Source organism: Lethenteron reissneri, chromosome 11 (genome assembly GCF_015708825.2).
Source record: "Lethenteron reissneri isolate LAM-NWPU_2019-01 chromosome 11, ASM1570882v1, whole genome shotgun sequence".
Taxonomy (NCBI): Eukaryota; Metazoa; Chordata; class Hyperoartia; order Petromyzontiformes; family Petromyzontidae; genus Lethenteron; species Lethenteron reissneri.
In genome coordinates this window covers 10,205,887-10,219,064 of record NC_083789.1, presented here as the reverse complement: position 1 = coordinate 10,219,064, position 13,178 = coordinate 10,205,887, and the positions used below count along the sequence as shown (strand labels likewise).

At 48.5% G+C, this 13,178-nt stretch overlaps 1 protein-coding gene across 1 annotated transcript; it reads left to right on the top strand.

The window, feature by feature from the left end:
- The first annotated feature begins 275 nt into the window (after window positions 1-275).
- On the top strand, window positions 276-12,663 carry RBM34 (RNA binding motif protein 34). The gene is made up of 11 exons (XM_061550078.1): window positions 276-431; window positions 2,883-3,084; window positions 4,593-4,768; window positions 6,443-6,701; window positions 6,900-6,959; window positions 7,881-7,924; window positions 8,545-8,628; window positions 9,398-9,461; window positions 9,627-9,669; window positions 11,163-11,281; window positions 12,183-12,663. The coding sequence occupies exons 1-11, from the start codon at window positions 403-405 to the stop codon at window positions 12,630-12,632; spliced, it is 1,530 nt and encodes a 509-aa protein (XP_061406062.1). The 5' UTR covers window positions 276-402; the 3' UTR covers window positions 12,633-12,663.
- The last annotated feature ends 515 nt before the right edge of the window (window positions 12,664-13,178 follow it).

The window sequence follows — 13,178 nt, the reverse complement described above, 5'->3', positions numbered from 1 at the left end:
GGAGAGGGTGGGGGGGGTCGAGTGGGGGAGGGTGGGTGGGGGGTCGAGTGGGGGAGGGTGGGTGGGGGGTCGAGTGGGGGAGGGAGGGTGGGGGTCGAGTGGAGGAGGGTGGGGTGGGGGTCGAGTGGATGAGGGTGGGGGTCGAGTGGGGGAGGGTGGGGTGGGGGTCGAGTGGGTGAGGGTGGGGGTCGAGTGGGGGAGGGAGGGGGGTCGAGTGGGGGAGGGAGGGGGGTCGAGTAGGGGGGGTGGGAGGGGGGTCTCACGTGGTTCTAAAGAAGCCTAAGGACCCTACAGCGCAACTGATAAAGTTTATTCAAAAACGAAACCACGATCCCGCGTTGCGCGGTGTGTGGGGTCCAAATCGCGTTTCGAAGAGCCGAATAAGCACGCATCTTTTGGATCATGAAGCCAAAAGCGAAGAAAACACGGGGGTAAGTCGTTCATAGTCAAGTCTCCTTGATCGTTTTCGTTCCAGTCACCCGAGCAGTCGAAATAATCCCGAGGCCTAAATGGGCACCGGTCTCGGCTACATTCCCTGCGGTTGCTTCCGACTCCTTGCCCGGCCGGATTTTCCAGCCCAGACCGGTGTCGGTCTTCGGAGGCCTACGCATCCATCCCACCAGTGTGTGTTCCCAGAGGTTATCTTGAACACAGTTATTTTGTACGTCTGCTCGGCAAAGAGCCTCGTATTGGTGGTAGGTTTAATACGTGTTGAGTGTGTTTTTGTTGTATTATTGATGCTTTCATATCCCCATGGCATACCTCCACAGTACAGTATTGCCTCCAGTCAATCTCGTGCAATTATAACATCGACTTGGTGCAGCCAAATCAACAGTTATCCGTCCACCTACGTGACTTTACGGAAAGAACCAGATGGTATGTGTTTCTGCAGTCACGAAAGCTTCAAATCATGACCAAATTATCCGTCTGTTGTACCCCGCGTTCGCCGTCCACAAGTGACCGGCGTGGTGAAGTATGGTCACACAACCCACACGGCTTCGTGCGGCGTGGAGGTGGAGGTGCATTCGTCAAGCAATGGGTTGAATAATCGACTGTATGCAAGTCATTTTGCGAAATTAATAACTCGTTTTAAATCCTTTATATTAAGCTCACTTGCTTGCTTGCGCGCTTACGACCGTGCAAATCTTTCGGTCGTTTTTTTAACCCACTTCCCGTGATCCAATCGAGCTGACATTTTGCACACAGACTCGTTGTGCGTGACAATTTATTTTCGTGAAATATTTTTTCCAAAATTTTACACTTTTTAGGATTTTTTTAATATTTAATTACCAATTGCTTAATGGTGGCAGGCAATCATCTGACCCATAGGTGGCAGCCATCTCACGCCAGAGGACGAGATGACTCTAGCCGCCACGCATATAAAGGATTTATAGTGAAAAACTTTGTTTTTACGGGTTAATTTTTTTACCGTGGGTTACCATTAGCAGTTTGGTCAAATTGGCTCCTCTGACCTGTTTATTTTGCTTCATGTGAAATTTGATGTGACTTTTATCCACTGCTGGATGAGGGCCTGGGAGCGGTGGGGGGAGAGGTGGTCGTTGGGGTAGTTTAACCATACTTCACCAAGCTGGTCAATGCGGTTTGGTGAAGGCGCGGGGAGCACAGACGCGGAAGCATAGAAATACAGCACAACCACATAAATTCACTGCCTTCTGCTGCCTACAAAGCAGCGCCACAGCAACCAACAACGCCCGTGTTAACACTATGAGATCTCTTTTACCAGTGGCAAAATATAGTAGTAGGTTTTTACCCTTTTAAACTGGTACAAAACTGACACCTTTATTCAAGGCATCATGTTTGCAATGACCACAACACAAGTAGTCAAAAAAGCAAACAAAAAGAAGCAACTCTGATAATGATAATACTATGCACTGTCCTTGAAGTTGATTGCACTGTGTTTGAGTTGTACGCCTTCTGGTGTCATCTGGTCCAACACCAATGGGGACTAGGCTCTAAAGAAAGCCGTCTCGGGTGTGGGCCAATCAACTTCAAGGACAGTACATATTATTATTATCAGAGTTGCTTCTTTTTGTTTGCTTTTTTGACTACTTGTGTTGTGGTTATTGCAAACATGATGCCTTGAACAAAGGTGTCAGTTTTGTACCAGTTTAAAAGGGTAAAACCCTACTACTATAAACGTCCGTGTTTTTATGTATGGTGGTTGCCATTCCAAACAATGTCCAGGCTCAAAGACTGCTTAGCTTCCGATAACCCTCAAGATCGGGTACATTGCAGGTGATTTGGTCATAGGCACTGCTTCACCAGGGCTTGCAAATTAGAAAAAAAAGATTCTACCCATCCCTAAGTACTTGCTGCTGTAATTACATCTGATCATTACATGCCATGAATTTGCTGAGTCCAATGGTGCAACTGTCGGGTGTGCAGGCGGTGCAACTGCCGGGGGAAGGACTAGGTACCGGGCTGCAAAGTCGATGGGAAGGCAGACATGGAGCCCTATTTTATTTCAGAATCATCAGAATATTTATTGAGACTACAGGAGAAATTTTATTAGCTATGGAGCTTTTTTTCCATAGATTTCCAGAATGGGTGGGTCAGCAAGTACGGCAAACAATACCACAAACTATAAGGGTGCAAAATATAGAAAATGTCAAGCAAATAACAAAAATTTATAATACATTCATTATATAAGTCCGAAGTATCAAGGTTGGGCAAGGCAGCAAAAACAACAAACCAGTCACAAACCACACCAGGATAATGCACAGTACCTAAATAAAATGGCACGTCAACATTTGATTGCACCATGACCTACGACAACCATGCCACTCGATTGGCACAGTGTCTCGTAGCTGGGCCTCGGCGCGCACGTATCCCCGAGTTTATCTCTCGTGTTGTCTTCCCAGGAGCGACGCCGAGAAGACGACCGTGTGTGCGGACGATGGATACGTGGCGGGGCAGCTCTGTGGCGCCGTCTTCCAGCGCAAGTCCGATGGTGGCGGTGGGCCCTCCAAGAAGTCTGGTCTCGCCGCCCTCTTCTCGCAAGGCCCGGCAGCGGCTCCAAGACGCCCGCTCTTCGTTTCGCCCGAAGCGGTTCGGGCTCAAAGAGTACGAGATGGCTTAAGCTAGTGTTTTACAAACTCCAGTCTGTTTTTTTAATTATTATTGGCTAGCAGCCCCGCGCGTCCGGACGTGACTGTCCGTCCCTCCAGCCAACCAACCAGCAGATGTGCGCCGTGACTTCATCACCATGAAATTTCGATTTAAAGCTTTCGTGACTGCAGGGATTCATCTTCTTGGTTCTTTCGGTAAAGTCACGTAGAAGGGAAATAATAAAATAATAATAATAAAATAACAATAAAATTAATACAATCTTTTATTATGTTTTATTTTTATTACTTTATTATTTCCCTTCTACGTGACTTTACCAAAAGAACCAAGAAGATTCATCACCATGCACTTGTGCGCCCACCAGTCAACAAAACGTTTTATAATATAGTATCATGTGATAGCAGTGCCCACGCATTTGCTCGGCCTACTTGGCCAAGGTGGAGGGTTGGTGGGTGGGGAGGCATGACGTCAGGATGCAAAAAACCCGGCTCAACGCTCTGGGAGTGCTGCAGTTGACGTCATCACGCAAATGTGCACGCTGACAACATCACTGCGCACATGCCTACATGCCAGCCAGTCAGCAAAGCTTTTTTCTAACTTCGTATCACACAGGTTTTCATAGTCACTCATAGTATACTGGGTTGGGCTGCGTGTTGGGCATATCTTCTCTCAAGCTTTTATCCCGACACACTACATTGGGCATCTTCTCCTGGACATACCCACACTAGTGCATGGAAAAAGCTTACGAGACTTAAACTAATTATTTGTGATACTGTGCTGACAGTGGTGCAGTTGACAAAAAATCAACACATTCGTCACAAACAAGGCCTTTAAAATGAATTGGGGGATAACGATATGAAATAGGAAACGGTTTGGGCAATGGACCTTTACGTGCTATATAGAAGGGTGATTGTCCGAAACTTTGGCTGTTATTTATTTTAAAAAATTGAGGCAGCGACATTGACTTACCTCTCATTTCATTCGCTAAATAGACTTGTCAAAAGGGACTGGCTGAGGGCAATCTTTTGTAAACCTTGCATGGTGTGAAAGCAGCATCTAGCCTCTCACCTTATCACGTGCTGCTTTCAGATGCGCTTCTGCGGCCGTCTGGAACGCTCTGCCTTTCGATATTAGGAAGCCACTGGAGCTATGCACTTTTAAATCCAGATTGAAAACTAATTTCTTGAACTGCTTTTTTGTGTTTAGTGTATTGTCCTTCCCCCGCACTTCCGATTCATTTCTCACTGAAAATGTTCACGCTCACTAATGGACTGGAGTTAAGTGCGTGACTAGCAGCCGCATCCCATAGCGAGAGGGATACTGGACTATTGGGATGAGGATTAGCACGGTTGGCTACGTACGGTGCGACAGGAGTTTAACATGCGTACAAAGTGCCGTGCGAAACGGGCTCGGCAGATCCCACGCACAGCGAGGCTGGGATGTGTCGCCGCTCACGTCGTAGACACTAGCGGCGCGGGTTTCTTAACTTTGGCTTGTCCCAACAGAAGGCGGATGCGGAGGAAGCGGCTGCCCAAAAGGAGAAGGAGAACTTGGACAAAGTTCAAGCGATGAAGGCTCTCTGGTCGAAGGCACAGGAGGAGAAGAGCAAGGAGAAGGAGGAACGGAGTCGGCTCAAGCACAAGCCCTCCGACGACAACGACGCTTCTAAACTCTTTACGAGGTAGCAGACATTTTCGTTTGAGCTCGTGGGCAGCCCGTGTTATGCATGGCAGTGGTTCTCAACCGGGGCTACGTGGACCCCTGGTGGTACGTGGCAACGTCACGGGAGGTGCATGAGGTGATTTATAAATGTGTGAAATGATATCACACACGAGTCATTGGTGAATAATCACGTATGAATCTGCCAATAGAAAATAACTATGATAACATTTAAATCCATTTGGTAACCTAGAATGATATAAAATATCTTTCTAAATTAAATGATCGTAAACAATGCGGTTTACAAGAGTAACCAGCCAGTACCAATAAATCACGTCATGCATGCAGGGCTTCCGTTGATTCATTTTTTTTATTCACTTGCAGTTACTAGTTACGACACCTCACGAAATGGACAATTGGTTCAAATATTGATGTTCATTATTCGTACATTTATTTCTCACAACCATGTTGGGTCAGGCCAGGGGGATATACTCGGTTGAAAAAAAATAATCCTGCAAGGGGTACAGCAGCCAAAAAAAGGTTGAACCACTGTTGTATGGGATGACGTGACACGTGGCACCCACCGGACCCTTGTCAGACATGAGCACGCACCCTGACGCCACTTTGCAGTCATCGGCTCACCTGACCCTCGCCAGTTCAGCGCAGAGGTCACAAACGGGTTTTGATTTCTTACCCGTACCCGACCGCACCAGGGTCGCAAACGGGTACCCGTACCCGGCTGGGTACGGGTAGGGTATCGGGTACCTGATCGCGACCTCTAGGATGAAGCCATGTTGCAGGCGTGGGTGGGTTGATTCTAGGAACTTGAATTGTGAGAAGAGACAAGACGTTTGGAAATGAGTGACAAACGGTTACTCACCAGTGACTCACGGTCTGCCCGTACCGGGCCGCACCAGGGTCGCAAACGGGTACCCGTACCCGTACCCGGTCGGGTACGGGTAGCCGGGTATCGGGTAGGGTACGGGTATCGGGTACTCGGTTGCGACCTCTGGTTCAGCGACTCACCCTGCCCACGCACACACCCCTCACCACCTGGATGGCAATCCCTATTCATTCTATGATTTAGAAACGGTTGCTTAAAGCACCTTGCAAATGTTAGAGTGAATAAGTGACCAATAAGCCCAATTTTACGGTCAAAGGTAAAGCTTTACACACGCAATTTCCACCTTGGTCTTACAAACTACACAAATTACTCCACTTGGTTATCCAGACATGTATACAGTTGAGCCCCTTAAGTAGGGATCTGAAACCCATTTCATCCCATTTCATTTAAATACTACAATGTATATTTGAGTTCAACCTAATGTAAAAACAAAAATCATACCACATTTATTCCTGTGTTTATTAGACGTGTAATGTTTCACCCCCTCCACGAGTGATTTGATAAAATGTGCTGATTTGGAGTCACGATCCTATTCAAGACAAATGAATTCTATCTCATTTGCATTGTTGTTTGCAATGTTTCAAATGTACAACTTTGTTTACTCTGTCAGCCTAAACGTAGCATCGGCGCACCATTTGCGTGCCGTTTACATATCGTTTGAAAACATGGTCCATAACCGATCCTTACACGCGCGCGATTCTGCGCACGCGTCATGAGCGCGTAAGAGCCAGACGTCGAATCGACGCGCCGGTTGACGCGCCGGTTGACGCGAAACCGTTTGTGTCTTGACAGGGAGAACGCGCTGGACAATGCCGACAAGGTGGAGCGACACAAAGAGGAGAAGAGCAGAAGCAAGAGGGAGGAGAAAAAGCGCAAGCACGCCGAGGATGTGGGCAACAAGGGGAGTGAGCCAAAGCCCGCGGAGAACAAGTCCGGGTGGTCGGAGCGACCGCCAAAAAAAGCCAAATCGGACGTCGTCACCGCCGAAGATGAGGAGAAGCGCAAAAGGACAGTGTTTGTCGGCAATTTGCCGATGAGCCTCGCGAAGGAGGTAAACTTATTCGCGAGCTCTTGTTCGGTTTGTACTGCTCCGCTCTAATGTGCACCGATGCCTACTTTGAGGGCGAATTTGGCACGTGAAATAATGATCAATTGATTGATTAAGAAGCTGTCGCTTCACCGGTGCAGGTTCGCTGACCTTTGAGCGCTGCTGCTGCTGCTGCTGCTGCTGCACCGCGGTGTGTTTCAGGCTGTAAAGAAGTTCTTCCGGCCGTGCGGGGTGATCGAGTCTGTTCGCCTGCGATGCATTGTGAGTACAAAAGAATCGGCGATGTCCACCTGCTTACCCGGCTCTCTTCGTTGCGTTGAGCGCCCTTTACGTGTGCGCCTGCAACGATTCGCCGCCCTCCTCTTGATTTGTCACCAACCATTCAGGGGGTCAGGATGAGGTTTAAGAATCGATTTTTTTTGTTTAAACCTTTTGAGTTATTGTAGCAGCGTTTCCTATCTCCAATCCTAACTCCTGTCCTCGCGACCACACCAGAGTCCAGCTTTCCGTCATTACCAACCACCAGGTGCATGCAGTGCTAATTGATTTTCCATTTAACTTTTTTTACGTGTATCCAGGAAAGCCTCTTAGACACTTTTCAGGAGGGTCCTGCTCAGTTTCACAGTAGGGGGCGGTGATTTCTATGTGTTTATCCCCATTTGGAATATTTTTTGATTGCCAATTTATCAAATTTTGCAAATATGGACCGTGACGCTCGCGCATGGCGGCCGACTCTTTTTCAAATGACGTCACCGTATCGTAACCGTCCACCGCGGAGCGGACGGTGCGCATTGCCGCCATCAATACCATGCTGCAGTATTAACCAGGGCGGTCATTGAGCTCGAACCCCCGCGCACCTCCGCGACGAGCGACGGACGCGCGACCTAACCGCTCGGCCACGTCGCCGCGCCACGAGTAGAAACGACCGGTAATCGGGAAAACCCGGAGGAGCGTGGCAGGGCTGTGAACACAGGAGTAGTGGAGAATCATTGCTCTCGTGGTTCTATCGGTCGCGTGAACCGATTGCGTTAAAACACGAGCTCAAAGATAATCGATTCACGTGCACACGACTCGTTGCATATACTGTGAGCGAATCGATACGAATCGACGCATTCTTACTCTGTCGACTTTTCGTCCCTTGTGAATGACTCGGTGGTGAAACATTGTACTTCTTTATTGCAGGCACGAGCCGATCCCGACATGTCACTCAGGCAGGCCGCCATACAGTAAGCGCACATGCGGGTGCACGCACAATCACACCCGTTCATTCGGTGTGTTCGTTGAAGCCTTGCAATGTGTTGGGCCGGAGTGTTGGGGAGCTACTTGTGGCTGTACAAACGTAGCAACCCGCAGGTTGCGCTTCGGCGGCCGTCTGGAACGCTGTTCCTTCCGATATTAGGAAGCCACTGGAGCTGTGCACTTTTAAATCATCATCATCATCATCTAGATTGAAACCTCATTTCTTCAGGACTGTTTTTTTGTTTAAGTGTGTTGTCCTTCCTCCGGCACTTACGATTAGCACAGTCGGCTGCGTACGGTGCGAAAGAAGTTAAACGTAAATACGTACATACGTGCAACTCGCTGCTACCTTGTACAGTAAAACCTTGGATTGCGAGTAGCTTGGTCTGCGAGTGTTTTGCAAGACGAGCAACATTTTTAAATAAATATGAATTTGTTAAACGAGCGAGGTCTTGCAATACGAGTAGTACGTGTATACGCTTTGTCTGCCGAGCGTCACGTGATCACAACTGATATACTAGTGCTTTGGATTACAAACACGGAACGAATTCTGCTCGCAATCCAAGGTTTTACTGTATATTAATCTGCATCTGTGTTGCCTCGTCAGAGGAAAAACGCATCCCCAGAGGAACAACAAGAATGCCTACGTGGTCTTCAAGGAGGAGCAGGGGGCTGTGCAAGCGCTGAGCAGGTGTGTACGTGTACGTTGAACCTCTTTCGCACCGTACATAGCCAACCGTGCTAATCGGAGGTGCGGAGGGAAGGACAACAAACGGAGGTCAGTTCGGATGTGCACGTGGCTTGCTCACGTGCGCGGCCCCTCTTTGTCGTTCCGCTGCTGGATGAGGGCCTCCTTGCCACGCCGTGTGGATCGGCGGGGGTGGTTATTTGACCGCGCGCTTGTCGGTGTCGGTTGGTGATGGCTAGGAGCATAGCTGTGGGAGGATAGGTTCAAGTTCATTTATTAGGTATAGCCCTGTGAGCCATTCGGCTCTTGAATCGGGTGCAACCGCAACAAACAAAAACATGAACAAGAAAACATCTTAAAGTGAATATGTGACTAAGTGCAAACAGAAAATCCAAGAAAAGACAGCAAAATATTGCAGAAGTACTGTACAACGATTGTTTCTTTCTGCGCTGCCGTCTGTTAACGGACTCATGGCCACACGACCGATAACGACCAGTTGTGTACGCTGGTCACTCGTCCAAGTACAAGGATGCAGACGCAACCCAACTTAGCTTCCCAAATCGACTTATTGTACAGATCCAAACGTATTACCTTGATTTATACAGGTCTGAAGTGCAAAGTTATACGTTGCAGTTTCATACCAAATCGTACTGGGGCCACACTCGGATTTTTGCATAACACGTCAATGCACAGCATAACCAAAGCTAATGGGGGTGCGTGTGTTCGTTTGCATGCTTGTGTGTGCGCGCACATGTGCTTCCGTGTGTCGCAGAAACGGAGAGGAGATACAGAGTGGATTTCACATACGAGTAGATGCAGCGTCTGGAGAAAAAAATGTAAGTTTATTTTTTACACTCGCCGTTAAATACCAAGCGAAGCCTGTTTAACACACACGGGTTAACGGTAAACACATTTGAATGAGACGTGCAAGTGTTCCTTGCGTTTTCGCGATATGTTTAAACGCTTTGGGTTAATTTCTTGATGGTTTCCGTTTTTCACAGCATGACCACAAGAGGTCGGTGTTCATCGGAAACCTTCCCTACGGTACGGCTCCCAAGTGAACGTTGCACGGCAGCGGCGTTTGTGCGCGCGCACGCGTGCGTGTGTGTCTCTGCAGCTTAACGATGAACATGGTCACCTGAAATTCGATTCCCAGCCCACAGCGCAAGGGGACGGCTCGCGTTATAAACAGCGTTATGGTTGGCGGTGGGCTTTGAAACCTGGCGAGTGGTTTGCGCGACTAGCCGTGAACCCGGTAACCCGAGTTCCCGTTCCCGGCTACGGTCGGGGCGAGTGATACCCAAACCGGTCCCGGCAGGGGTCGGCGGCCAAAATGAGGAGGAGCCCAATTTTTTTTCGAATTCGTAACAAAATCAACATATCCAAGAGCTGCAGCGCACTGTGTGGTGAATAGGAGACGGTCGTCCTTAATAAACCAACGTCACGAAGCGGCCCTTGAAGAGCCGCATGCGGCTCCGGGAGCCCCAGGTTGCCGAACCTTGGGTCCTTTGTTTTCCGACGACCCACCCTCACCAGCCCAGGCCGACCAATGTGGCGAAGTATGGTCGGACAACCCCCATGACAGTGTGGGCGAGGCGTTCATCCAGCAGTGGATTGACAAAGAGGCTGTACATTTAATTGGTTATTTCGGTAAAGTCACGCAGAAGGGAATTTTTTTTTTCTTCAAATTTTCTTGCAGTGGTTTTCACAGCTGATGATGATTGCTTGTGTTGCAATCGAAACGTCGTGAAAATTGTACTGTTTTATTGTTATTATTTTATTGTTTTTCTCTTCTACGTGACTTTACCGAAAGAACCAAGAATATGAATCCCTGCAGTCACGAAAGCTTTAAATCGAAATTACTATCTTGACGTTGCTTAAATTGTCGTAATTTTGCACCGTGTGGCAGGGGCTGCAGCGCTGGAGAAACAAACTGGCACTTGGCTCTGCAAGTCAGAGTTGATTAAAAATCGGTTTAGACTTAGGCTTTATTGCGACTGATCCACAATACCTTGCTGATCTCGTCAAGGAGTATATATCACGACGTGAACTCCGGTCATCCTCACAGCGGCTTTTGGCTAACCATCGAACAAAGCCATTCACTGTATCGTGCGCTTTCAGATGCGCTTCTGCGGCCGTCTGGAACGCTCTTCATTCCGATATTAAGAAGTCACTGGAGCTATGCACTTTTAAATCATCATCATGATTGAAAACTCATTTCTTTACAACTATTTCTTGTGTTTAGTTTGTTCTTCCACCACACCTCGTATTAGCACGGTTGGCTACGTACAGTGCGAAAGAAGTTTAACATACGTACAAAAATAAAGCAAAGCAATATGGGGATGTATGTACGTGTGTATGTATGTTGAAAACCTTTCACACCGTATGTAGCCAACCGTGCAAAAATCGCAGGTGGGATGTCACGTGACATTTGAAGAATATGACGACAAAACAACTTTGCTTACCATTTAAAGGTTTCTCCATTTACCCTTCAGCTGGTGGTGTGCCTGTGTGCGTGTGATGTTTGCACCAAGCAGACGTGGAGGAGGACCGAATCAGGAGCCACTTTGAGCCGTGCGGTCCCGTCGAGTCGGTGCGCGTGGTACGCGACCGGGATTCCGGCATGGGCAAGGGCTTCGGCTACATCCTCTTCAAGGTACAGGACGACCTCCCGGCACAGGTTGGCCGGGCAACTCGGAAGGTCGGGCGCTGAGCTGAGCCGGGAACCGCTGAAGAAAACTTGCTTCGATTCTTGATTTCAACCGCGTGTTGATTAACGTGTCCGGGGGAGTTGATGTTCTCGGACCGGTCGCCGGTGACACGCTCACAACGGAGATGTTCCATCTCAATGCATTTTTCAGGGGAAATATTTTAATTTCCAAAAAGTTAACGGCGACCCTAAGATGCTCGTAGTAAACTTGCATCTTCTTGGATCATTCGGTAAAGTCACGTAGAAGGGAAATAATAAAATAATATAAATAAAAAACATAAAAATTCTCACGACGTTTCGACTGCAACACAAGCAATCATCATCAGGTTTGAAATCCACAGCAAGAAAAATTTTTGCTGTCGATTTCACACCTGAAATCCACACCTGATGATGATTGCTTGTGTTGCAGTCGAAACGTCGTGATAATTTTTATTGTTTTATATTTTTATTATTTTATTATTTCCCTTCTACGTGACTTTACCGAAAGAACCAAGAATATGAATCCCTGCAGTCACGAAAGTTTTTTAAATAAAAATTTTAACTTGCATCGATAACTTGTAGACTTACGCAGACATCCATAGACTCCTGTCGACCGAGTTGGGATTAAACCGGGTTCTCAATTACAGTGGGTTAATGCTCTCAATTCACTTTCATTTGACAAAATTCCAAGTACTGACAGTTTAAAATATAATTTTGGCTCTTTTACGCGATTAACCTGAATCTCACATGGCAACGCGAGTGGGAAAGCGCCGCCCTTACTGCGTTGTAACAGAGGTCGCTTGCATGAAGTCCACTTTCGTGGGGCCATTCTCTAACAGCGGGTTGCTCTGCGATCCCCTCGCTCCAGGGCGCCGACGCAGTGCTGTTGGCGCTACACCTGGACGGCTCCGAGATGGCCGGGCGGAAGGTGCGGGTGAAGCGCTCCGTCAAAAAGGAGAAGATCAAGCCGGGGAGGGCTGGCCGCCCGGCGAACTCCAGGCGGCCAGGGAATTCCGGCAAACCAGGCAACGCCGGAAAGGCAGGCAACGCCGGAAGGCCGGGGAACTCCGGGAGACTGGGGAAACCGGGGATTTCCGGGAGACCGGGGAATGCTGTGAGGCCAGGGAACGCCGGGCCGAAGGGGCGCGGTGACCTATTGCCGCCAGCGGCCAAAGCAGCCACCTGGCAGCCCAAGGGGCCCAGGAACTTTATGGGCGAAATGGCCGAGAAGCCGGTGAAGAAACCCAAGGTGAGAAGCAAGCCCGGCCAGAGCAAGGTGAACAAGAAGGGCAAGCTGGGTCGGCCCGCAAAGAAATAACCGCCATGGGGGGGGGGGGGGGGGGGTCGTCGGGTGTTTCAGCACATGTGGAGCATCTTATCATGGGCTTGATGTAGGAAAATGTTCGGATCGTTTTTTGATGAAATAAAAAAGCTAACGTCGTATTTGTCCGGTGCTTGTTTTACACTACGCATGCGTAAGCGTTTTTATATATACAAGTAATTATTATACGGGATGGAGTAGTTAGTGTACCGCTGCTGGATGAAGGCCTCCTTTGGTCAAAAAGGTATACTTCACCACGCTGGTCTGTGTGGGTTGAAGAGGAGGGGAGAAGCGTGAAGATTTTATCTTTACAAATATTTAATTCCCAGCCTATCTGTTGTAATGTCCTTAGCGATACAAATTCATTCGAAGATTATCTAAAAGTCCAGCCCGTTGTCAGTCCACTGCCAGATGAAGGCTGTCCCCGGGAGAAGGAGACCCAGGACCGACTCGGACATCGCTCACCACTCGTGTAACCAACCCGTCCCACGGTTTCAAACTCGGGCCGCCGGGTTCATAGCGCAGCGCCTTAAAACATTTCTC

Excerpts from the sequence above, each read along its gene's own strand:
- RBM34 (XM_061550078.1), top strand. The coding sequence starts at position 403 with ATGAAGCCAAAAGCGAAGAAAACACGGGG. Across the intron at positions 6,960-7,880 it reads CTGTTCGCCTGCGATGCATT|GCACGAGCCGATCCCGACAT; the intron begins GTGAGTACAAAA and ends TCTTTATTGCAG. Across the intron at positions 11,282-12,182 it reads TCGGCTACATCCTCTTCAAG|GGCGCCGACGCAGTGCTGTT; the intron begins GTACAGGACGAC and ends CCCTCGCTCCAG.